At 37.1% G+C, this 26,737-nt stretch overlaps 1 protein-coding gene and 1 long non-coding RNA gene across 2 annotated transcripts; both read right to left on the bottom strand.

Moving 5' to 3' along the window:
• Nucleotides 1–4,486: 4,486 nt before the first annotated feature.
• On the bottom strand, nucleotides 4,487–9,004 carry LOC121375257. Its single transcript, XR_005958289.1, has 3 exons — nucleotides 8,914–9,004; nucleotides 7,522–7,642; nucleotides 4,487–4,604 (listed from the first exon to the last, which is right to left on the bottom strand). It is a non-coding gene; the product is annotated as an uncharacterized LOC121375257 (long non-coding RNA).
• A 12,816-nt stretch (nucleotides 9,005–21,820) lies between these two features.
• Nucleotides 21,821–26,123, bottom strand: LOC121374409. Its single transcript, XM_041501509.1, has 4 exons — nucleotides 25,943–26,123; nucleotides 23,849–24,052; nucleotides 22,980–23,252; nucleotides 21,821–22,544 (listed from the first exon to the last, which is right to left on the bottom strand). Exons 1-4 carry the CDS (start codon nucleotides 26,121–26,123, stop codon nucleotides 22,402–22,404), a joined length of 801 nt encoding a protein of 266 aa, XP_041357443.1. The 3' UTR covers nucleotides 21,821–22,401.
• Between the last annotated feature and the right edge of the window lie 614 nt (nucleotides 26,124–26,737).

Below are 26,737 nucleotides of genomic sequence, written 5' to 3'. Positions count from 1 at the left end.
ATATGGTATGCATGCGATTGGTGGAGGTGTGACCCTCTGCACAACCCCAACCCCACTTAAGGCTTCTTTTGTATATGGAGCGGGACGTAGCTCAGAGGTAAAGCGTTCGCTCATGGTAGGTCGACTGATCGATCCCACATGGTGGACCCATTGGGTTGTGTCTAGTTCCAGCCTGTGCACCACAACTGATGTATAAAGGCTGTGGTATGTGCTATCCTGTCTATGGGATGGTGCATATAAAACGTCCCTTATTGCTTATCAAAATTGCTTATCGGAAACAGTGGCCCATGTGGCGGTAGCGAGTTTCTTTCTCACTGTCATAATGCTCCTTAACCGTTTTGTCTGACGCCACACAAACGTATGTCAAATGCGTTGAGTGTGTCGTTAAATAAACATTTCTCTCGTATGTATGTGTAGTCTATAAAATATTATGCATTTCTAGTCGATTAGTTTATAGGTTGTTAGGTTGTTTGATAGTGAATGATATGGAAATAAATTGTTTTTGGTGTTAAAGAGTTCATGCATACATTAAAGTAATACTCCTGATGGGTATGGAGAAATAACTTAATCAGTCGACGAACTCATTTCTTCATCACTATCTTCGTTAAGGGGGACTATCACAGGGGGTATTTTATTTCTTATAAAACTATTTTGTTTTCTAAAATCTTCTTCGATCTTTATTACATGTTTAACTGCGTCAGAGAAGTGTGTAGGTGTGACAGAGTTCAATGCATGTGCAAGTTCTCTCCGCACCGTGGTCATTTTACCATCACTATGACGAGCTATGTGCCCTTTGACTTGACTCCAGATCAGTTCTATCGGATTGAGTTCAGAATGTCTTGGCGGCAGTCTTAGACACAAGTGCCCATGGCGTTCAGCAATATCATCAGTAACAAATTGCTTTGCACATTTGTTACTTTTCACAAGTTCATAAAGAACTGGCTTTGTCATGTTACTCTCAAAAGGTATATTTTTGTTTCGTAGCCACGACTGAATTTCTTCCTTTTTAGCGTTTAGTGCAGGACATCGTGTAATCTCAGTTAATTTGTTGTGGTAGCTTGCGTTATCCATGGCGATAACAGAAGGTTCTGGTAGAGAAGGCATAAGTTGTTCTTCAAACCATTTGATGAAAAATTTTCATGATTCATCTCACCATGATAGTCTCCGTCTGTTTTTTTAGCCTCAAAATCAATTCACAGCCATCTATCAATCCATATTTATCACAGCCAGCATGACAAATAATAAGTCTTTTTCCCTTCCCAGTCACCGAACAGAGTTTAGGAATTCGATCAGCAGCGTCTGATTTCGGCAGGTGATTGATGGTACTTGTGCCCGGGTGGATATCTGTCCAGTGGTGGGATGTTGTGTGGTTGACATTCACCCAGGTCTCATCTTGATACACTATTAAATACCCCTGTTCTCGTAAACTGGATATTTCATGGAGATAGGACTGTCTCCTGTCTGATATATTGGCGTCCTCAAAAATCACTTTTCCGGTTGTAGACATATGTTGGTATTTAAAATCGAAGTCATGGAGTGTTCTTCGTAAAGTTGATATGGATATGTTGATTCCACATTCCTCCCTTAAAGCCACGTTAATCTTATGTAATGTAGGTACTTCGCCCTCTCTATAAAATCTGTATACTCGTCGTCTAATAACATCTTTATCAAATAAATCGATGAGTTTTCGGTCGCGTTTTTTAACAGTGATTTCTGTGCTTGGATTCGTAGAGCTTAGATTTTTCAGTTCTTTTTACTGTTGAAACCGAAACTTTAAGTGCAGCGGCAACTCGATCGACAATTCGATAAGAAGCATACCTAGGTCTACCGCGCTGATATTCATCTTCAAAATAATCGAAAACGTTCTTAATACACGATTTTACATCAACTGAAGTGTTTTTCGATTTACCCATATTTTTCCTCAAATAACAATAACAAGAATGTCGACTAATACATTTTCAATGAATTTATATACCCTACCTAACTTGTATTTTACGTGGTTTACACATTGCTACAATAGCACGTGCAGTCATAGATCGAAATAATGATGTTATTGACCAAGCAATGCTATCGTATTTTGAACATTCAGGGCTGTGTCTGCGGGATGAAAAAGTGGTTGAACCCATACGAGTCCGAACAATAGCCCTTTGGTTTTTCGCATTACAAATGTAACACCCAACCCCCAAACCCCAGCCCCTAGCACCACCCTAAATACTATATATATATATATATATACGTATGAGTTCCCAATTTAGAGGCAAATTAAATAACATTTTAATTATTATTTGATGTTGGTGGCCTTTGACATTTTATCCCCCCACCCTGGTCTTCTGGGTCCGGCCCTGCATTAAATTTATTTATAAATTTGGAAAGCACATTCCTGCGGTGTGTGAGGTGATTTGTGTTTATTACTGTGCTACACCTCAGTTGTGTTAGGTTAGGTATGGTATGCTAATATATAATTGATATAATAAAAAAACAATTACATAATACATTAGCTAAATTTATTAAATATAATGCACCTACAAGAAAGGGTTACATGTTTTGTTTGTTTACATCTATGTTTAACGGAAAGATTAGACAATGCTGTTACACACTGCAAAACAATAATAACCTTGATTTAGTGAAACAAGCTATAATGGCCTTCACGTAGCCTCAGATCCCAGTGTTTTGATATGCAAATGACCTTAGTTATTTATAGGAGAAATAACGTGCATTCAAAAGACACAGAGATTTTTAAAAAGTGGAATTAAGTCAACTTCGTGCATTTTATATGATGATTTGTATATAAAACCTGTCGGGGTTTGGGTTTGTTTTCATGTAAATGCAAAGAAAACAAATATCGAATAGGAAATAAACGTAACATTTGCAAAAAACTTTGGGTCTAAATAATTGAACAGGATAATAGTTATCGACTATTAAGAATTAACATTTTATAAAGTGTTAGTAGAACTTTCAAATTTTTGTTTGTATAACACATTGATCACATACATATTTTTAATAAAATATACTAAAGTAGACAATGACCGTTTTCACTTTTTTTATTTTACGTGTGTTAAAATCGACAAATTCAAATAAATATAATTTCGTTTGGAAAGGGTAAAGTTAGTTTGTTTTGTTTATCGACATCAGTGTTAGAACATATTGATTTAATAATCATCTGCTATTGGATGTCAAACGTTTGGTAATTTTGACATATAATGTAAGAGGAAACGGGCGCATGTGCAGGGGGAGGGTATTGGGGGTCGAAATCCTTACTTGCCCAAGATAAAAAAAATTGAAATATATTTTCTGGGGGAGCATGGCCCTATATAAACTGCGCTCAACGCAGTCTATAACCCCCATCCCCGCTGAAATCCCCGCACACGCGCCTTGGAAACCCGTTACATTTAAAGTTACATTCTCTGGTTGCCATATTATAACATCATGTACAAATGTGAAATACAAGCTCAAATGCACTTTTAAAAAAGTTGTGTATGTTCGCTATGAACGGATATCGTCAAACGTATACGCTTGATGCGTCGCCTGTGCCGCCATAGCTCGGCAAAGCACAAACGACAGCCTGTTGTCAGTTTCAGTTTCTCAAAAAATTAAAAGAGAAATCTTGCGCTGTACGAAGAACGTTCGGTTGAGGATACAGTACTAGAGTCTTTAGTTAAAACCGGTTTGATCTTGACAACGTATTATCGACAGTCGTACCTTCCTATTTCAGAATTGATATTTTATAAAGTGTTAGTAGAACTTTCAAAGTTTAGTTTGTATACTAGTAACACATTAATCATGTATATATTTTTAAAATAAAATATACTAAAGTAGACAATGAACGTTTTCACTTCTTAATTTTACGTGTTAAAATCGACAAATTCAAATAAATATTATTTCGTTTGGAAAGGGTAAAGTTGGGGGGGGGGGGGGCAGTGTTTAACGACATCAAAGATAAAGCATATTGATTTAATAATCATCCGACCCCATACAACCGTAAATAAAATGTGTTGAGTGCGTCGTTAAATAAAACATATCCTATCCTTCCTTCCATCTGCTGTTGGATGTCTAACATTTGGTAATTTTGACATATAATCTTAGAGAGGAATCGGGTGCATGTGCAGGGGGAGGGTATTGGAGGTCGAAACCCTTACTTGCCCAAGCTTAAAAAATTTTGAAATGTATTTTTTGGGGGAGCATGGCCCCATATAAACTTCGCTTAACACAGTCTATAACTCCAACCCCGCTGGCGTCCCACTAACTGCAGAAAAACAAGCTGGCCATTGCGTTTGTAGTTGACTTAAATAATGTAGATAAGCGAGCATTGCGAAACAATAGCGATGTGGTGGACCTTTTATATAATAAACAGAACTGGATCATCTATTCTAAATGATTAAATAATAAAATATTCCAGCGACTGCAGCTTTAATTAATCTATGTGCTCTACTGATGTCGTTATACAAAACCAACTTTAATTCAAGATGTGCCTGAACCTCTTTTAAATATAGGCACGCAAATAAAGTAAAAGAATTCGAGATGTTCACTCTTACATGTTTTAGCCGTTCAATTTTCCGCCTGTCAGCTTGGCTGTACTCAGTGGAGCTACCTCCGTCCATGAACGACTGAAATAAATGTACAGTAATACAAGTAACTAAACGCACATAAACAAAAACATTAATTAACTCTAACACTTCAGCCAATCAAACTGGCATAGAGTATATATATATATATATATATATATATATATATATATATATATATATATATATATCACTTTTATGTCCTTGCACAATTTATTTTTAAATTTATGTATAGAAAACTAAATTTATTGTCTTTAACGATACCTTATTAATAATATCATCCTGTCATAGCATTTTTTCTCTCTCTGGTAATCAGCTTCGATAGAGATTTTATTCGAGATTAGTGTAAAATGTCATTGGTGTTACCTGTCCCAAGCACAACACTATACATAACATGCACTGTTAAAATATATAGCAGAAGGCATAACACTGAATACCTTTAATGTAATACATACTGATGGTTGACTTACTCACAAAAGAAGGAATCTTGTAAATATTTTCCGTAATCAAAAGATGGTGGGCAATATAAGCTTGTCCCTGAAGTTTTATGTCATTGGTATTACTGTATATACAAAACAAAAGAAAACAAAATAAACTAAATGCTCTCTGGATGAAACATTCCACCAGTAGATATCAGCCATCAAAGTTATTTGTCAAAAATAGCAGACATATGAACAGTTGTGAATAGTTTTCTTTAAATGTTGTCAAAATATAAAAGTATGTTTATTCACTGTCATTGGTGTTAAAATCATATTTATGTAATGGTTAACAATTTTAACAAACTTTATGTATGTCATTATAGACATCGTATGTCTGCTTCAACATGCACTTTTATTGTTTTCTCAACTGTTTCTTAAGAGAGCATGGATTAATTATGTACTTATTTGTCATTGGTGTTACCTGTCATTGGTGTTACCAGGTACTGAGTAACACCAATGACAATTAGTAACACCAATGATAATGCATTTTAATAAAATGCCGTTTTCCTCGCTTTGTATATTTTTGAAGATGATTTGAAAACTAAAGGGACTCGTGCAGCATCATAGTTGCATAATGGCACTTTGGGTAAAATAAATGTTTTGTTGGAATGTAAAGAGTATAGCGTAAACGTCCCTAACTGCGTTATGCTTGGTTCGCGCAATTAAGATTCGATTTGTTGTCGTTCATTTGTGAGGTTTTTCTTCACAGTTACTATTATATAAACTTAGTGTAGATTTCCATTAACAATAAAGTTCAGACAAGTAAGTATCTAAATACAAAACTTTACAAACCCCTAAACCATTAAGTTTACTATTGTTCGTCCCATCTTTCTACAAAAGTGTTTTTGTTCATAATTTCAGTTTGGTTTGACTTAAGAAGACAAGTAAAAGTGTTTTGGAAATAAAAAAATATATACTATTTTTGTTTCCAATTTACAAAACAATCGGCTCAAAAATAAATAACCTGTAGTAAAATTTCATAGTATGAAAAAAAGGCGTTCCATTCGTGACAGATCAACAAAGCCAAATCATTTGATGTTTACGACTTTTAAGCCCCCTATTGTTAGAATTTGTTTTCAGTTATTTTATACTCGATCTGCAAAAAATAAGCTACATTTTTGTGACTCGACTGTTGGCCTAGTGAATAGTAGACAAATAATCCATTGTATAAATTCTGTTAATTAAAAATCAACTCATTAGAAAATTGATATTTTACAATCTATTCACTGGTATTCCAGGGGCGTAGCGTGATCCGGACCTGGGGGGGGGGGGGGGTCGAATATGAAATAAGTGGACCCTTTTTCTATTTTGTTTAACCTGAAAATATGGTGTCTTAGAATTCTGTCATTCGAATCCAACAAATTAAACCATGGCACAGTAATATCCAGAATATTAAATATATGACCAGGAATTTGGAGATGGCGCCATGCGTAATTAAGGTTTAATTATCCTAGTCTTTGAAGGAAATTGTTTAGGCATTAAAGTAAATAGTTTGTAAGAATGTAGCTATAGTACTTTGCAAGACAGTAGAACCCAAATAACTATCCTGTATGTTTGTGTTGCATTGTTTTATTATTATTGTTGTTATTATTTATGAAGGTAACTCACTTGGAAAAGTATATATATATATATATATATATATATATATATATATATATATATACATATAGATTGGACTCTGTCTAAACTGGACTCACTTCGTACCGTCGAAATAGTCCGGTTTACATAAAGGACCGGTTTAGGCAGAGTTCATCCAGAGTTATGCTTCTTGAATGATCGTCAAGATCTTTTTTTTCTTCTTTTTTTTTGCATTATTTAAAGTATTAAGACAACGTTTAGAAATGTGGTACTATTGCACTGTACTTTAAAATATAAGTTGTTTTCATAATACTAAATGTACTTGTATACATGCATATGATAATCATGTCGATTTTAAAAATAAATGTTTAACGCGGTACATTGCTTTTTTGTTGTTTATTACTGTGAAAAATAGAAATAAATTCAAGTCTCCCTCTGGTTAAAAACTTCTCCCTCTCAAGGTCTGGAGGGAGAAGTCACTTCTCCCTAAAATTTAGACCTAGCTTGAGAGTAGGCGTGGCTTACTGTTTTTCGGGCGAGGGGGGGGGGGGGGGGGGGGGGGGGGGGAGGTTCATCGAGATATGACCGAAAAAAAGTAAGCACCACTGGACCAATCAGATTGCCGTAAAGTGTATAGACGCAAAGAAAATTTAATTATTCTGATATATATGATATAACATATGATATAATGCAATGTATATGATACCTTATAATATACGATGTGATGATACATGATGAGGTATATGATATGATGTGATATTGTATGATATATGATATGACATGACATATGATATGATACAATATATGATATGATAGCATACGAACAATATGATTTGAAATGTTATGATACATTAAACCTGATATTTACTTTGCACTGAAAACATTCAAGTGTCCATACTTACACTGTTTAGCGAATGCCTCTAATATCTTACAGTAGCTTCGTCTCCCGTGTTTCACTGTGAAGTGATCTGATTCAAACTGCTTCCAGTCCGGATTAAACACTTGTCTTAGATCCACGAACGGCTGGAATGAATTTACTATAATAAGTACAAATAACTATCTGCCCGTAGCCCAGTGGTAAAGCGCACGCCTGATGCGCGGTCGGTCTGGAATCAATCCCCGTCAGTGGGCCCATTGGGTTATTTCTCGTTCCAGCCAGTGCACCACGACTGGTATATCTAAGGCCGTGGTATGTGCCATCCTGTCTGTGGAATGGTGCACATAAAAGATCCCTTGCCACTAATGGAAAAATGTAGCGGGTTTCCTCCCTAAGACTATATGACAAAAATTACTAAATGTTTGACATCCAATAGCCGATGATTAATAATCAATGTGCTTTAGTGGTGTCGTTAAATAAGACAAACTTTAACTATTTGTCCAGATATATAGGTGTACAAGACGAAAATATAAGAAAGAAAAAATGGAAAAAAAAAAACCCCACACAAAGATAGCAAAATTATTAAACCATGTAAACCATGAGGGTTTGCATTATATCAGATTGTTTATATTAAAAATAGTAAAAATATACCATATACCTGATACCTGAAATTTATAATTGTGCCTTATATATATATAAGGCACATTTATTTATAAATTTATATAAATTTATTTATTTGGGTTGGGGGGGGGGGGGGGGGTTATTTCATGAGGCGGAACATATTTAAGTGCTTGCTGATGTGTATACTATTGGCATATTTTACATTTGTGTTATTTTATGCTACAAATAGCGATTATTATGCGCAAATCATGGCATCTTAAATAGTTTCGAGGTAAATTGCTTCTGCCACCCCAACAATAATTCCACCCCATACGCCTAAGCACAAAAATGTCGTTACATGTAATAATTACCCAGCTGAGCAAGATATTACATTTTGGTTCCTTGTCAGGTGCGTGCGCCGGAATTGTAGTAGATTGTGGTGACCAAACTTTATAAAGGGGTCGAGTCATGCTCCCCCGAAACAAGGTATATTGAGAAACAGAAAATGTTCTTGAGCAGGGAGGGGTTTTGACCCCCAAAACCCTAACCCTGTACACGCGTCTGCTTGTTATGTTAGGCATGACGTTTTGAAATTTTGACGTTTTGAAATTTAAATGGTGACCGAGGTTAAAACAATAGGTCACCTGGTCGCTAATTGCAAGAATAGTTATTAGTTGACGCCCGAAGAGAGCTAATATAACTAACGACAGAGTAGTCTATGATTCGACATTGCAGTCGCTAGTTGATGTATTTAGGTTAATGTGTTAACAAGTAGCTGCCTGTCAAACATAATGCTTAAATAAAAGTAAATCATTACCTGACACCTGAAATTTCATTTGTCGAAAACTAGACTGTAATGTTCATTAATATATTTACTTCACTAGTATTTATTCCGGACGGTAATAACCGATATTTTGGGTATTTCCCCAGTATACCAAAATAGAACAAACAGCTTTGCAGGTTCCATTAGACCAAATCAATTCCTATTGCCGATAATGTTAACGTTTACTAATAAAACTGATATAAGCAGCGTTTCAACACACCCAGGAAGTACAGCAATAGAAAGTGTGGCACCTCACATCTAATCTAGCTGCAAGAAAATGGGGGGGGGGGGGGGGGGGGGGGGGGTCACGTATCATTTAAGAAATTTAATTTATGTTTTTAATAGCAACCGTCATTTTTGCTGAAAATTGCGGTTCCATTTTTGGGGGTACCCCGCATTAGTTTCAACCTCTGGTATATACTGCATAACAACTGTACAACAAATAAAAGTGTATTTATTTATTGTCAGTGGATAATAGTATTTGCCACAAATAATCAATGTCACATATTACTACCAATCACACCCACAGCTGCTTTTACTCCGTAAATATGATGTGACAACATAATTGAAAGTGTTGTTCCTACAGTGCAACCTGATTTAATGTACACCTCAGGAAGCATCAGTGTTATGCAAAGTTGTATACAAATGCAATGTATCCTATTTAAAACAAATGATAAATAAAAATACTACTCTTGAAGATACATACTATGGGTTGGCTGTGTATGCTTAGTTGTATATGTAGTGTGTGCATGCATAGTCAGAGTCTCTCATTTCCAATAAATAATTACCTTAAAACTCATTTATTGCAGTGACCCTGTGTTTTGAAAGACTTTAATGGGCATATGATAAGAACTTCACTAGAAAAAAAGCATATTACATGTGGTATCTGAAATGAACACCACTGCATCCACAAATAGTAGTAAATTAATGTGGTACACATCATGGTGGGGTAAACACCCAAGGTATGGACTATGCTTGGATGTCAAGTCACTGAATGCAATATTTTCAAACCCATCAGCCTAGTCGGTTTTTATATATGCATTATTAAATCCACTGACAGCTACCAATATATCTGTTGATATTTTATTAATAATCTCCAGTGATTGGTGCTTACAGACATGTATCATATCTAGAGTTATCATTAGGGTTTTACATCTTTATTTTTTATTTATCATAAAAAAAAGCACATTCAAAAGCACTTTGACACGGTACTCTCTTCTTTGGTACTATGCAACCTGCAGGGATACCAGTAGTTGATTGACTTATACAACAAAACGTGACATTCTATTTGTTTTGCTACTTGGATACAACCAAACACGTGTTCGAGTACGTGTGGTTGTCACCAGAGTTACAGCAGGTAGGTACTGAGCTCGTATCCCGGTACCGACTCCCATCTAAAATGTGAGTTTTTTAATAGGGCAATGGGAAGGTGTAAGGTCAGTACACCGACTTCTCTCTCATCAACCACTGACCACCAAACGAGGCAGATCATGTAGCCGAGGTATATTTAAATGGGTATATTCACAAACATAAATTAAAAATTAAAATATTGTTCCTGCGATTGTTATGATTGCTATTATTTATTTGTCAAAGAAAGTTAAAATTAAAATTTATTTTGTTTAAAGACATCACTAGGGCACATTGATTTATTAATCATCGGCTATTGGATGTCATACATTTAGTAATTTTGATATAGACTTAAAGAGGAAACCCGCTAGATTTTTCCATTAGTAGCAAAGGGTCTTTTATATGGACCATCCTACAGACAGGATAGCACATACCACTGCCTTTGACATGCCAGTCGTGGTGCTTTTGCTGGAACGAGAAATGGCCAAATAGGCTCACTGACTATTAGTATTTGTTAAAAAATGTATGTAGTACGCAAAACAAAATAAGGGTCACTATATATATATATATATATATATATGTGTGTGTGTGTGTGTGTGTGTGTGTGTGTGTGCGTGTGTGTGTGTGCGTGCGTTTGTTTGTTTATAATACAATTGCATTTCTCCATAATTCCATTGTATCGAACGTAACAGAATTTTCACTGACATTATCAAATACTGTAAATAATCCTTGATGTTTATATTTATGGCACCGATGCACCTAATAAAATATTTAAAAATTAAGAAAACAATTCCCCACTTAGTGTCGAATATTCTTTGCGTATCAAACCGGGAACAATTAAATGATGGGATGATTCAACTGTCTCAACATAGTGCTCCTAGAACGTGTGGGAAATTTACACAAGTTTATGGGGGACAGTTCCCCCCCCCCCCCCCCCCCCCCCCCCACGCCATCATCATCTACCGTGGACTCGGTTATGTGACATTTTGCCCGCTCAGTTGATGTGACATATTGCCCGCCACAGTTGAAGATACATACATATACCATGAATGGAATATTCGATCTTTGATGCCACAATTATTTTACCACCTCTTTGTTGGTTTAGGGGGCGGGACGTAGCCCAGTGGTTAAGGGCTCGCTTGATGCGTCAATAGCCGATGATTAATACATCAATGTACTCTAGTGGTGTCGTTAAACAAAACAACCACTTTTTTTGTTGGTTTATATCTAGGAGCGTGTAGATGGGATTAAATTCAACCAGTTGATCAAACATTGGTATTTTCTCACTTAGACCATCTCCATATTTCAGAAAGGGTACGTAACAATATTGGTACTAACATCACACACTAATAACAACGTTTATTCCTTGCTATCAAGCAAATACACATTACGCGTTTTTACATAGTGTACAATTAATATTGTGAGCAGAATGGTTAAAATACATGGTGAAAAGGGTTTCAGGCCGACTCATTTTGCTTGAACGTCAGTCGTGATCTTTTTGATTGAATGCGACGATTTGCTTCAGCAATGGGAATGGGGGAGTAGCAGCTGTCCCTTTCACAACCATGGGTGGAGCAAATCTTATTGCCCCCTGTGGAAAAAACTATAATAGTTATATCAGTGTTCAGTGTTAAACACTTTCTCAACCTTCTCAAAGACAATATAGTTGGTGACTGGAAGAGGGAGGGTATTATAATTTGGTTAAAAGGTAGTAACATTATGTGTGTGTGTGTGTGTGTGTGTGTGTGTGTGTGTGTAGTTCATGCTATTTAATTCATAGACAACTGATCTCATAAAGAGCAGCAAACTGTCTCGATCTGTGGCATTATTAACTATATGTGGTTACGTCCCCTTATTGCTACTTTATTAATAGTTAGTATCAACCTGCCTTGGTGGCGCAGTGGTTAAGCCATCGGCAATAGCGGATCGGGGGGGGGGGGGGGGGGTGTCCAGGGCAGCTGGTACCCCCCTCCGACCATAACCCAAGGGGAAACGTGATTATATTAACTGTTCTAAATGCTGTATGGGCGCGGTGGGTAGCGCTCTGTTAAAGGAGAGAATCAGTCATTTGGTCCCCCCTTCAGAAATCTGCATCCGCACCTGATCGGACTACAGGCTGGTACCGGTTCCAACCCGGATCGAGTTCTCGAGGGCTTAGTGGGTAGGTGTAAGGCCACTACCCTCACTAACCAAATAACAAATAACCCACTGTCCTGGACAGATAGCTTAGGTGTGTGCCTAGGACAGCGTGCTTAAACCTTAATTGGATATAAGCACGAAAATAAGTTGTAATTTTTTTTAACGAAATAAACATACATGTATAGGTGAACACAAAATAAAATAAAATAAATAAATAAATAAATAAATAAAAGAAAATGTAGCGTTTGTAAACAAAACAATTAAATAAATAAACATACATGTATAAATAAACACAAAAATTAAATAAATAAATAAATAAATAAATAAAAGACAATGTATAGTTGTTAATAAAATATTTCACATCATCAAGTACTAGTATACAATAATTATAATTCAAATACCGAATCAAATTATGGAATATTACTAATACATTAGGAATTCTTTATTTTTATACAAATTCAAATATTTGAGGGTTTTATGGGATATATTTTTCGACACACTTCACGAGGATGTATAGCACCATAGTCGACAATTATTGCACAATAATAATATATTATGTGGTTGAAGCTGATATATTGCACGTTTGAGGCGTGGTTATTATATAGGGTGTGTACTACCTAATCAAATCCCGTAGACGACAATAGTAACATATGTGGCTAAAACTCTCTACCTGCAGCGTATCAATCGACGTAAACACCACGGATATAAATACTACCATCCTTCACCCTTAAGTGAATCAGAAAAAGGGTGTCAAGCTGCTGATCAAAAATAATGGGTAGCGTCTATGACTATCCTAGTTTCGCATAAAATTTGAGTCCTTTTTTACAGGTACCCCATACATGTTTCAAGCACAAGGCTACTTGACACAGTGGTACTAGATGAAATAAAATTGCATACATTTGTCCCCCTGATGAATCTAATTTTTTACAACCAACACACTCACATTTATCACCAAATACATGACTTGTTGTGTTAACTTGCACCTCGAACTTTGACTCAGTCGGACGTTATTTGGTTTAGTACTACCTTTAATGTGCTATTTAAAGTGTAGTGCACTTCGAACTTCGATTGGTGGCCTGCTATTTAGTATGATACTACGATACTACCATCAAGACAAATAATGATATTTTGTTATAAAAGATAAGGCTTACTAATTTATGAAAGCAAAAAAATAAAACAAAAATAATAATAAGAGACAAAAACCCAAAACAATACAAAACAAACGCACGCACGCACACACGCACACACACTACACAAAACACCCAAACAAAACACCAACAACAATATAAATACAAAAATGACAAAATTTTTTCAAGAGATATAAGTAGTTACATGTAGACCTATATGCAAACCTTTTTGTTTGTCACTGTAGATTTTTACAAAAAGGTATCTTTGTCTTCCAAGCATTTGTTAATTCTGTTTATTTATTTGGCGTTTATGAGAAATGTGACATCACCCTAACCTGCGTGGTGTTTACATGTGATGTTCACGAAACTCCAATGTTAAATCTCACTTGCGTGGTGTTTACACGCGGTTTACACAAAGCTCCACCCAGTAACTCTTACTGCTTGCCCAGATACTGTTTATTCTTTACTAAATCACGCACCGTGTTCCCCTGACACTCTGCCTATTTGACAGCTAAGTCGCCGGCTAGTGTAGTAGCCATAACACTTCGCTAGCCCCAGCAACAAATTGGGAGTCGTTGACCTCAGCAGTTTTCTCACATGTTTAGTCCATTTTTTAAACGACAACTCGTTGTTTTACAAATGTTTAGTCCATTTTTTAAACGTTGTACTATATCAAATAGAATTCTTTAGGAAATAATGTTAACATCAGGCGCGTGTGCAGGGGAGGCTTTTGGGGTTCGAAACCCCTCCCTGTCTAAGCAAATTTTCTTTTTTTTCCTATATATTTTCCGTGGGAGCTGTTGACACCCATATAAATTTCACTCGTCACAGTCACTCCCCTCTTTGAAAATTCCTACAAAATTCCTGATCGTATGTAACTAAAAATACTAAATGTAATATTCCAATCAAAATATGACTCATAAATATAATTGCATACATTTATTGCCAAGCTAAGGCTTTTTTGACAATACACACTGTCACATTTATCACCAATGGCAAGACTGGTATTATTAACTGTGCTATTTAAACTTTGCGCACATCGAACTTTGACGAGTCAAATTGATTACCTAAAATCATTAGCGTTTGCCGATAGAACTATTTGAGAAATCATCTCTGGGTTTTTTGTGTGTTTTTTGTTTGTTTTTGTTTGTTTGTTTGTTTGTGTGCATTTTTTTGTTTGTTTTTTTCTTTGTGTTCATTTTTTTTTTTTAATTGTTCATTTTATTTACTTTTAGTTCATGAAAATAAAATTGTTCAGGAATTTCGGGTTCATGGGTCCAGGGTTTCAGTTTAAAATGCCATTTTTCTCCACCTGTACAGTTATATTCAAGACCTTCAACGTACATTACAGCGGATGGGCTAATGCGCGGACTAAATGGTGTCGTTTGGTATATATTAGTTTATTTCATTAAGTTAAGAAGAAAATAATTAGCGCATCAAGTACACCATGTACAAAAGCCAAGGTACCATTCCGTATAGTATATACTGCATTATTAAATGCAGTATATACCGTACTCGGTGGGAATGGCACCTTAACCATCGCGACAGATGGTAGGTACCCAGTTAGGATCCCACGAGGACGGGTTTTAAAATCCAGTTTCATGTACAGTCCTGAGTATTTGTAAATCCAATATTGTTAGGTTGTAATAGTTTTGCAGGACCAGTGATGTAACTGTTCACACAAAACTGTTGAATAACTCGAAGTGCTTAAAACAAAAAAAGAGACTTGCTTAATCGACAAGGTAGCCTTTGGCGATATGATAAAATTCAATCCTCTAAAAAACAGTGTCAGAATGCACCATTATTTTGTTGAATAATACCGAAATGAGTAAAAATTCAGTACAAATGAATACTGGTATGAAGCCTTTTTTTTGTGAAATTAGCACTAAGGCTTTGATATCATGGAGGCTACTTTTTCCGAAGATGTTAGACTAAGGCTTGATTTTATCGTGGAGGCCTTTTTTTATTTAGTTTCCTCAAAATTTTTAAAGTACCTCAATCCTCTAGTTGGAATAGGCGGGACGTAGCCCAGTGGTAAAGCGCTCGCTGCTACGAAGTGCTTAAAAACAAAAACATTTAATAACAAGGTTTTAGATATGTAAAAATTCAATTATCGGTCTCGGGCCCATTGGGCTATTTCTCGTTGAAGTGCACAACGAAATGAGTAAAAAGGCAGTGGTATGTATACTGTATATGGGATGATGCATATTAAACTATCCCTCGCTACAATCGAAAAGAGTAGCCCATGAACTGGCGATAGCGGGTTTCCTCTCTCAATATCTGTTTTGTGTTCTTAACCGGTATGTAGTACACGCCCCATTGTAACACGTAATAAAATGTGTTGAGTGCGTTGTAAACAAAGCATTCCTTCCTTCCTCCTCTAGTTGATTCAGGCTAAATACGGCCATTGTAAACACGGCCATGGTAAACGGGGTATATACTTTTGGCTACAACATAAAATATCAAGTATTGATGCGATCTGGGGATCGATCTTACTGGCCAATGACCTTGTCTGTGCCCATTTACACTATGTCTGGGATCGATCCAGTTGGTGGCCTAAATCTCGTTCCAGCCAGTGCATCACGACTGGTATATCAAAGGCCGTGGTATGTGCTATCCTGTCTATGGGATGGTGTATATAAAAGATCCCTTGCTACTAATGGAAAAAAAATGTAGCGGGTTTTCTCTTTAAGTCTATATGTCCCAATTACCAAATGTTTGACATCCAATAGCCTATGATTAATAAATCAATGTGCTCTATTGATGTCGTTAAACATAACAAACTTTTAATTTTTGTCGGTACGAAATATGACAGACATCACGATTTGGAACACTTCCAAAATGAGACATATTTGAAACAGAACTTAAGTTTGCTTGAGTAATTTTAATGCCTGTTTGCTAACAAAGTACTTTTTATTTTTATTTTCTAAATCTGTTAAAGCGATTTCTTTAACCCAAATAAACAGAACAGTGTTGTTTTGTTATGCGAATACGCTGAGCTATTTAAAGCAAACAAAGGTATTACAAACTTTCAGGAAAAGACGACGATCAGAGGCGGAACTAGAGGGGCAGGGGCCCGGGGGCCCCCTAAATTTTGCGACAGTTATAATTTTATAATATATTAATTTTCATTTTTTAACGATCCCCCTCCAAACCTCCCCCAATGTAGCCTTGGCATTCCGCCTCAAATCACTGCCCCCTCCCCCGCTAAATGGATTTTCTGGATCCGCCATTGCCGATGTGTATATGATTGTAATTTGCTGGTGTTTGGGCTTGTTTTCAGACATGTGAAGAAAACAAATATAGAATAGGTCATAAAGTAAAATTTACAAAATATGGGAATACATGATATTACATGGTAATTGCAATACTAGGTAGAAAGAAAGAAAGAAACACTGAGTGAATGGATGAATGGATGGATGGATGGATGGATGGATGAGTGAATGATTGATGGATGGATGGATGGGTGAATGATTAAAACGACTTAAACACAAATATATATATCGTCTATTAAGTGACAAACAATGATTAGCATCAATATAAAAATGTATTTAATAATTACGTTCACACACAATGTAAAGATGTGAAACATACAAATAGCATAGTGTGCTTGAACGTCCCGTGAATGTGAACACAAAACACAGTATACAGACCAGCCCCACCCGCCATATGCGTACGAGACAGGGGGCCTATATAGCTGTTTGGTAGTAATGCTAATAGTATTAAAATATTGTTTCCAGATTCTGGCATTTTCGTTTAATTCGGACAAAAGCCATTCCAGCAAAATGCCTAACCCGAGACCTTTTTAATGGGAGCTCCTCAAATTTGTATGCAATTCATGTTGGTAGTATATAGCTTAAAATATTGTTTCCAGATTCTGGATTTTCGTTTAATTCGGACAAAAGCCAGCCTGTATGGGCCCCCCCCCCTGCCCCCCTACAAAAATGGGAGCTCGTACGTGTATGCCACCCGCTCTGCTCCATATAGCTTAAGAGACCTCCAAGCAGGATCAATGTAAAGACCTTAGGGGCCTATGGCCAGGATCAGTGTAAGGGCCTATAGACAGGATCAGTGTAGGGGCCTATAGACAGGATCAGTGATGGGGCCTATAGACAGGATCAGTGTAGGGGCCTATAGACAGGATCAGTGTAGGGGCCTATAGCCAGGATCAGTGTTGGGGCCTATAGACAGGATCAGTGTAGGGCCTATAGACAGGATCAGTGTAGGGGCCTATAGCCAGGAGCAGTGTAGGGGCCTATAGACAGGATCAGTGTAGGGGCCTATAGACAGGATCAGTGTAGGGGCCTATAGACAGGAGCAGTGTAGGGGCCTATAGACAGGATCAGTGTAGGGGCCTATAGACAGGATCAGTGTAGGGGCCTATAGACAGGATCAGTGTAGGGGCCTATAGACAGGAGCAGTGTAGGGGCCTATAGACAGGATCAGTGTAGGGGCCTATAGACAGGATCAGTGTAGGGGCCTATATACAGGAGCAGTGTAGGGGCCTATAGACAGGAGCAGTGTAGGGACCTATAGACAGGAGCAGTGTAGGGGCCTATAGACAGGAGCAGTGTAGGGGCCTATAGACAGGAATAATGTAAGGCCTGAGGACAGGAATAATTCACGGGTTCTTGAACAGGAATAATGCAGAGGCTTCTTGACAGGAATAGTGTAGGGCCTGTGGACAGGAATAATGATTGGATTCTTGGACAAGAATAATGCAGAGGCTTGTGGACAGTAATACTGTAGGGCCTGTGGACAGGAATAATGTAAGGGTTCTTAGACAGGAATAACACAGAGGCTTGTGGGCAGTAATACTGTAGGGCCTGTGGATAGGCATAATACAGAGGCTTGTGGACAGGAATAATGTAGGGTCTGTGAACAGGAATAATGCAGAGGCCTGTGGACAGGAATAATGTAGGGCCTGTGGACAGGAATAACACGGAGGTTTGTGGACAGTAATAGTGTAGGGCCTGTGGACAGGCATAATAAAGAGGCTTGTGGACAGGAATAATTTAAGGCCTGTGGACAGGCATAATACAGAGGCTTGTGGACAGGAATAATGTAGGGCCTATGGACAGACATAATAAAGAGACTTGTGGACAGGAATAATTTAAGGCCTGTGGACAGGCATAATACAGAGGCTTGTGGACAGGAATAATGTGGGGCCTGTGGACAGGAATAACACAGAGGCTTGTGGACAGGAATAATGTTGGACCTGTGGACAGGAATAATATAGAGACCTGTGGACAGGAGTAATGTATGGCCTGTGGACAGGAATAATATAGAGACCTGTGGACAGGATTATTGTAGGACCTATGGACAGGAATAATATAGAGACCTGTGGACAGGAATAATATAGAGACCTGTGGACAGGATTAATGTAGGACCTGTAGACAGGAATAATATAGAGACCTGTGGACAGGAATAATATAGAGACCTGTGAAAAGGAATAATGTAGGACCTGTGAACAGGAATAATATAGAGATCTGTGGACAGGAATAATGTAGGACCTGTGGACAAGAATAATATAGGACCTGTGGACAGGAATAATGTAGGACCTGTAGACAGGACTAATATAGAGACCTGTGGACAGGAATAATATAGAACAATGTGGACAGGAATAATATAGTGACCTGTGGGCAGGAATAATGTAGTAGGACCTGTGGGCAGGAATAATGTAGGACCTGTGGACAGGAATAATGTAGAGACCTGTGGACACAAATAATATAGGACCTGTGAACAGGAATAATGTAGAGACCTGTGGACAGGAATAATATAGAGACCTGTGGACAGGAATAATATAGAGACCTGTGGACACAAATAATATAGAGACCTGTGGACGTTTAACATGCTTCTGTTACTGAAAAAAAATGTATAAGCTTATTATCATTCAGTACATGTTATTATTATTTTTTAATAACTTATTTTCATTGTTGTTGTGTTTTCTATTTACCCTACGTCGCAGAGGACGGTCAAGCGTTCTCGTTACACGAGCGTGGTAAATCGTTTCGACATTGCGGTTATTCGGGGAATGCCCGTCACGTGACTCAAAATAATACGTCACACCTCTGCTCTCCAAATAGCCGTTATTTTTCTCAGAATTATGGACCGAACCTATAATTCAATGATTTTTATAAAATATCAATAATAAGTATGATATGGTGGTTATGTACATGGTTCAACAAAGTACTTTTAGTTACAAATCAAATGAATATATTGTCATATAATACCTTGTTGGGTTAATAATTAGGTCAACCTGAGAGAGCGCGTTTAAGTCATTAAATTACACCCTCCCCCCCCCTACGTCTCTCCCCCCCCCCCCTCTCTCTCTCATATACATATGTATATGTATGTATCTATGTATATATGTATATATATATATATATATATATATATATATATATATATATATATACACACGTCACAAACTAACTGGATAGATATAATATCCTATAACTGAGGCATGAGTCCAGGACAGCCAGCCTCAACCCCGATAAGCACTAAACTTGACAATGAAATGAACTCATAGCAGACGGGTACTAATCTTACGAAAACAAATCCATGCCAAACATGTTTTTGTTTTCAGTTAAAAGGAGCACTAAAATAGACTGCAACTGTTTCTGGCAACAACAAAGAAAAAATATCCCACCAAGCACACACACGCACGCGCGCGCGCGCGCGCACACACACACACAAACAAGCGAACACACACGCACGCACGCACGCGCGCGCACACACACACACACACACACACGGTCACACATACGCGCGTACACACACACGCACACACAAAGGCACGCGCGCACACACGCACACACACACGGTCACACATACACAACAAAAACAAAAATAAACCTTGCATAATAACACCAAAAAACAAGAATAACCCCCAGAATCCCCCTACCCCCCCCCCCCCCCCAATAAAACAGAAAAGCAAAACAACATACATTTTAAATATTTCTTTAATGTATTACAGCACAAAATAAGTCCATCGAGATTAGTAAAAGGCCTCTATTAAACAAATAGCAAAGTCTTCCAGATACTAAGTAAATGATACTGACGGTCTACTAAAATAGGTTTTAATATCAATACACAAATGTATACAGATATTCGGGCAAAATGTGCTAATCTGAGACCTTTTTACCATGTATTTTCATCATTCTACTTCCACAATTAGTTCTATTCCATGTAAAAATGCGTAGTGGTTCGTTTGCTGTTTGGTAGTAATACTAATATGAATAAATGTTGTTATGCAGATTCGGGCATTTCGGTTTAATTTGAGCAAACGCCAGCCTGCCCCCTACAAAATTGGGAGCGAATCGTACAAAATAAAAAATATCAACAATAATAAATGTAAATACATCTTGTACAATTAATTTGAAAATTATGGGAATGTTGTATGTGTCAAAAACAACACTATATTTGTAAATAAACTATCACAGTTAAAATAACTCACTCGTAATGGTTAAAGTAAAACCAATACTGTCGTTAAAATTCACACTCCCAAAGTGGTTATTAAAAACACACACATTTAATACAGAATAAATATTATCATGAAATGTTTTGTAAAATAATGAAATGGACTATTTAACTATACCAGCACATTATACGATACATCCGTATATTCTATGATAATCAACACTGAACAGCACATTAGACGATATCTCCGTATATTATACGACAATCACTTCGGAACATTAGACGATATCTCCGTATATGATACGACAATCGACACTTCAGGAGGCTCGCATAATACAATTTTATAGTATACGACCATCGTCAGCTGATTTGTATTATTTAAGAGTGAATGAGTTGTGGATAAAAACAATATATTTATGAGACAAAAGTGTTAGTTAAAAATAAATTCGATTCGGGTATTTGTGTTTAATTCGTGCAAACATTCAGTCTGTCCCTCCCCCCACCCCACCGTACAAAAAAGAGAGACCATACGCCTATGGCTGCAAATCAGTTGTCACTAACCTTTCGTAAGATTGAATTAATTTAGGTACTCGCAATACTCTGTTTATCGATTTATAAATAATCACAAGAAGTGTGGGATAATGTTAATCCAACAGACAAGGGGGACGGGATGTAGCCCAGTGGTAAAGCGTTTGCTTGGTGCGCGGTCGGTCTAGGATCGATCCCTGTCGGTGGTCCCGTTGGGTTATTTCTCGTTCCAGCCAGTGCTCCACAACTGGTGAAACAAAGGCCGTGCTATCCTATCTGTGGGATGGTGCATATAAAAGATCCCTTGCTGCTAATAAAAAATAATAGCCGATGAAATGGTGACAGCGTGTTTCCTCTTTTAATATCTGTGCGCTCCTTAACCATATGTCTGACGCCATATAACCGTAAATAAAATGTGTTGAGTGCGTTGTTAAATAAAATATTTCTTTTTTTCCAACAGACAAATTACTGAGGAAATGACTACCAAATAATCAAATACAGGGCGTACCTAGCAGAGGGAACGGAGCAAGGTCCATTTCTGTTTAATTGCAGAAGACTATATTATCCTGGTGTTATCTTTACCGATCCCTGGTCAGTTTGGACTAGGTATAAAACTGAAATACAACTTCTGACACCGAACCTAGTGCTTTGTTGTTGAATTTACATCCACAATCTGGGAACAAAGAGTATCCGGGTGAAGTAGATTGCAGAACATTATAAATTAACGGTCTCTGGACAGGAATTTGAGACCGTGTCCGTTAAAAGAGAAATCTGAATTACACGAATGCCAGTTAGCAAAATTTAGGCTACTGTAAAACAGATATAAGCATAATTGTTCCTCAGACAAAAGTATTCAGCTTGCTGTTGTGAATTTTGTATAAACAAGAGTTAAGAAGAGTATATGATGTCAAAGCTTGGATTAAAGCGGAAATAATATGGGCATAAAATAATAGATGAGACAACATAATATATAAAGGCTGATCGAGTAGTTGTCATCCCCATTGTCCTCGGTAGCAAGGTCCCTTACATCATATTCATCTTCACAAAGGTTTTCCAACTCATCTGAATAAATAGAAGAATGTTTGTTACAACTAGTTGTTACTGGAAGAGATCACACAATTATCGTAGTTGAATGGTCACACTATTTTAAATTCCTTTATTGTGTTCCTTTATGATTAAACCTGGTTAGATATCTTGATTTTCAAATGATCAAACTTCATTATTAATAAAGAGCAAAACATTCATAAGTAGAAGTGTGGAATTACAATTGCGTGATAAATGACATCGGTTAAAACGTTACTAATATTCGAAAGATTAAGAAAGAACGTTTACATGGTGTTTTGTTCTTTGTATAAACAATGGGCAGTTGGCTATGATCGACTGATATGTGATCATAATACAGTATTGTTTTTAATGTGATATATGAGAAGCATGTCATTACATTATTGAACTGTTGGTGTTTTATGTAATATTTATATATGATGTGTATATCCTTACTCATTAAAATGGCAGCTAGATGTTCATGGCCCGATTTCTTTAAAGCATCCACGAAGTTGTCAAAAGCATTCTTTCCAAAAAGTGGCAGGATGTCAACAAGGCACTTAAACTGCTCTCGATTAGTCTTGGGTTCGGTAATGTAGTCGATGTCCTCCCATAACATCATGCCGCGGTCACGCAGGTATGGAAGAACATCCTTTACACGGATGTCTTGTTGAAGTCTGCTGTACGACTTTTCTATCGCCTCCACGTGGCTTGGAGGCATTAGATCGTCTGTTAATAAAACGAAAATACACAAAAACAGCACGAAAGGTAAGAAATGTTTGTAACGACACCTCAACGGCTTTTTATACAAAGGCCAATACAGTCATTTAATCATTTGGTCAACACAATCCAACGAAGGAGATCCAAACGAAAACTGAACACTTTTTTTTTTATCCGATTCAAACTCGTATGGGGTAGCGTGCCATGTTTTGTCTAGATGAGTTATATATCTCTTGGTGGTCATAAAAGTTGAGAAAGATAGGAACATTAAACACCCAGGATGCATTGTATTTGAATACAACACGATCTGACTCAACACAATAAATATTATAAATGTTTTATTTTGTTAAAGGCAATATTAACAAAAAAAACGGTTGTTTGTTGGAACAAAAAAGCTCACTGTAAAATATGCTCTGCCCCCATACCCCCAATAATCCTATGGATTTTGCACTTTTTATTGCATAGTATTAAATACTCAAAGATCTGTTTTTGTAAATATAAAATGCATATTTATATCTATATTACAGAAATGCATGAATCACGTTGCATTACGTTACGTAAAATGCCCGTCCCAAATCTGTCCGTCGACTGTGATATGATCATACCTTGTACTGATTTAATGCCAGCTCCCTGGCAAGCTGAAATCAAAAGTCCGGTAGTCAATGGTCTGCCTGGTAGTTGATGTCGCTCACACAGCTCATCCCAGAATAGTGCCTTGGCATCATCGTCAGAATCACGAGCGAGTGTTTCTACCTTGCTAGAACTTAATCCCAGCTCATATCCAAGGTTCTTTGCTGTACGCATGTTAGCTGTGAAAACAAGATTTCTCTAACTGTTTATTAAAAGCACTATTTCACCTTTGTCTAAACAAAAGAAAAGAAAAAGCGTTGTTTTAGACTAATTGTTCTATCACAGTCCAGGCCGAATTGGTTTCCACCTTAAAATGTTTGGAGTTCATTTCGAACACCCCAGCCACCCTCCCAAATTCTGTATTAGATAAAACATGACTGTTATTGTGGCGTTAGCACGGTTAGCATACATTTCTTTGTTCTGCATAAAGCTAATTCAGTAACAATTAGAATATATTACATTGTATGTATATATGCAATTCAATGTTTAGTTTACAGTGACACAATCTGAAGAGTACAAGTTTTCAACAATATGTTAATAGACAAATGTTGAAGGACAGTTACTGCTGGGGTTAATCTTTCTTGTAGGTAACCTATGAAACAAGAAATGTGTGACTGGTCTGTTTACCAAGAACATTGGACCTTGGCAGTGACATTTCGGTGTAGCTGGATATTAAAGAACATTCTATCTGATGGTGGATTTGTGGTGGCCGGGCACATTCATCTCTACGTTGGTAACCCTCATTGGAGATAGGTAAGCTTTTCGTTGGTGGACACTCGGAAGTGATGGGTATGTGGGGACCCTCATGCTTGCCTTTATCCACATGAGGGGTGCACCAGGGGCACTCCCTTTGGGGAACCTAGGGAGGGTGCAGCTGTGCTGCCAGGGCAAAACCGCCGATGGGGTAGACGCATTAGTCGGTGCCTGGCCACCTCGAATCTGCTGTATGGATCGTTTTTGTGTATTTCATTATAAGATAATAAACAAATGCTACGCCATTTTTATTCCATTAATTTGGTTTATGTATTATTAGTACATGTCTGAAATTAAGTCTTAATGGATTATATTACAGTTTTTAATTATTTGGGTTATGAAGAGACAAAGAGAACTGACAAGTAAGACACATGCTTATATAACTGCCTTGACGCGCGATACAATACAATAACAATAACAATACAATACAGTTTAGTGATATTCAGTTATACTCGAACACTGATCGGTTAAGCTCTTCCAATTTGATGATCAATTATAAATGTTTATAATCGATTGTCACTGAAAACGTTAACTGTAATTTTTCCTACAGTATGTATGGTGTAACTGATGTAAATATGCACATAAAGAATGCAAATCATGAATATATATTATAGGTCATATCTATCCCTGTAAACACCTGAGGGGCACGGTCTTAATAACTGGAATTATTCAAAAGTTCACATAATTCAAAATGATTGTATAGTCGAAATTTGATCAGTTAGTACAAACCGATTATAACCGATGATCGACGATAAAATTCCAATCGATTCCCAACATTAATACAGTTAAAGATTTGTACAAACAAAAACAAAAATAAATGAATTTACATCAACCCGAGTACCCTAACCGTAACAGAGCGTGACGAACATTTGGACAGTTATAATACTATCTACATTATAACTGTCCACATGTCCATCATGCTCTGTTATGGTCAGCGAGAAAGGTTTAGGGCAAAATCAGCTAACATGCATTTCCACCATTCTACCCACAATATTAGTTGTAATCCATATAATTGTTTCTCCCCCATAATTTTGTCCAAATTCAGGAGTGTAAAATTCGAAGTTATCTATTATGTTAAAGTTGTTTGTTTCTTCGTTTGTTTGCTTGCTAATTGTTTATTGTTTGTGGGATTTTTTTTTTGCGGATTGGGGCGTGTGTTAGCCAGAGTACTTTGACGGTAAGAGAGCAAGATGGACATTTGGACATTTAACACGCTCTCTAACCTCTCTAAGTTACAGAGAACACGATAACTGTCCAAATGTCCGTCTAGCTCTCTTACTGTCAGAGTACTCGGGGTAGGGTGTATGTAAACTTACTGATTTTGTTTTCGATGCGACCAGCAAATCCACGTATATGTCGTGGCAGGTTTTCAGCGCTTGGCCTTTGAATCTTGTCTGCCAACGCCAAAAGTTCTCTTAGGCTAAAGCTGTTATCCGTCACTATTTGGTATATTCTATCAATTGTCGCTTTCATCTCAAGAAAGTTTTCTGGCGTCATGCTTCTTATCTGTAAGTAAATATTGAGGACTGACAAACCCGTGTTCAGCGACAGCAAGCGACGTTAGCGTTCGCGTTCTCTATTTGACTGGTCTCCAATGTGGTAATTTGATTTAACGTAAAGCGCATAAACCAGTGTGATGAAGATTTTTTTTTACCCTGTTTGGCTGAGCTCAACCATGGGTCTGCATCTTTGTGGAAATAAGAGTAGTGTCACATGTAATAAGAAAACTATATAATTTAGAATAAGAAGAAAAAAACTTTCTTTTAAGATTTTCAGAATTGTTTTGTTTTTTAAAGTTTAAGGTGCATTTTGAAAGTTGCAAGTGCCATATTTCGCTATTTTGTTTAAACAATGTTTATTTACCATCACATAGGATTTCGGATCAGAGCCTCTCCCTACAAATGGTTTGTATACAGTCAAGATGACAAATATTATCAATATTGATATTTATAAATACGGATAATAAACGAGAGAGAGACAGAGAGAGAGAGAGAGAGAGAGAGAGAGAGAGAGAGAGAGAGAGAGGGGGGGAGAGAGAGAGAGAGAGGAGGGAGGGGGGGGGGAGAACGGATAAGTTATTTACAATAATTAAATATAGGCAAAATTAAAAC

The sequence above is a fragment of the Gigantopelta aegis genome, chromosome 6 (genome assembly GCF_016097555.1).
Source record: "Gigantopelta aegis isolate Gae_Host chromosome 6, Gae_host_genome, whole genome shotgun sequence".
In the NCBI taxonomy this organism is placed as follows: domain Eukaryota; kingdom Metazoa; phylum Mollusca; class Gastropoda; order Neomphalida; family Peltospiridae; genus Gigantopelta; species Gigantopelta aegis.
The sequence above is the reverse complement of the archived record's forward strand: the minus strand, read 5'-3'. Positions and strand labels throughout refer to the sequence as shown.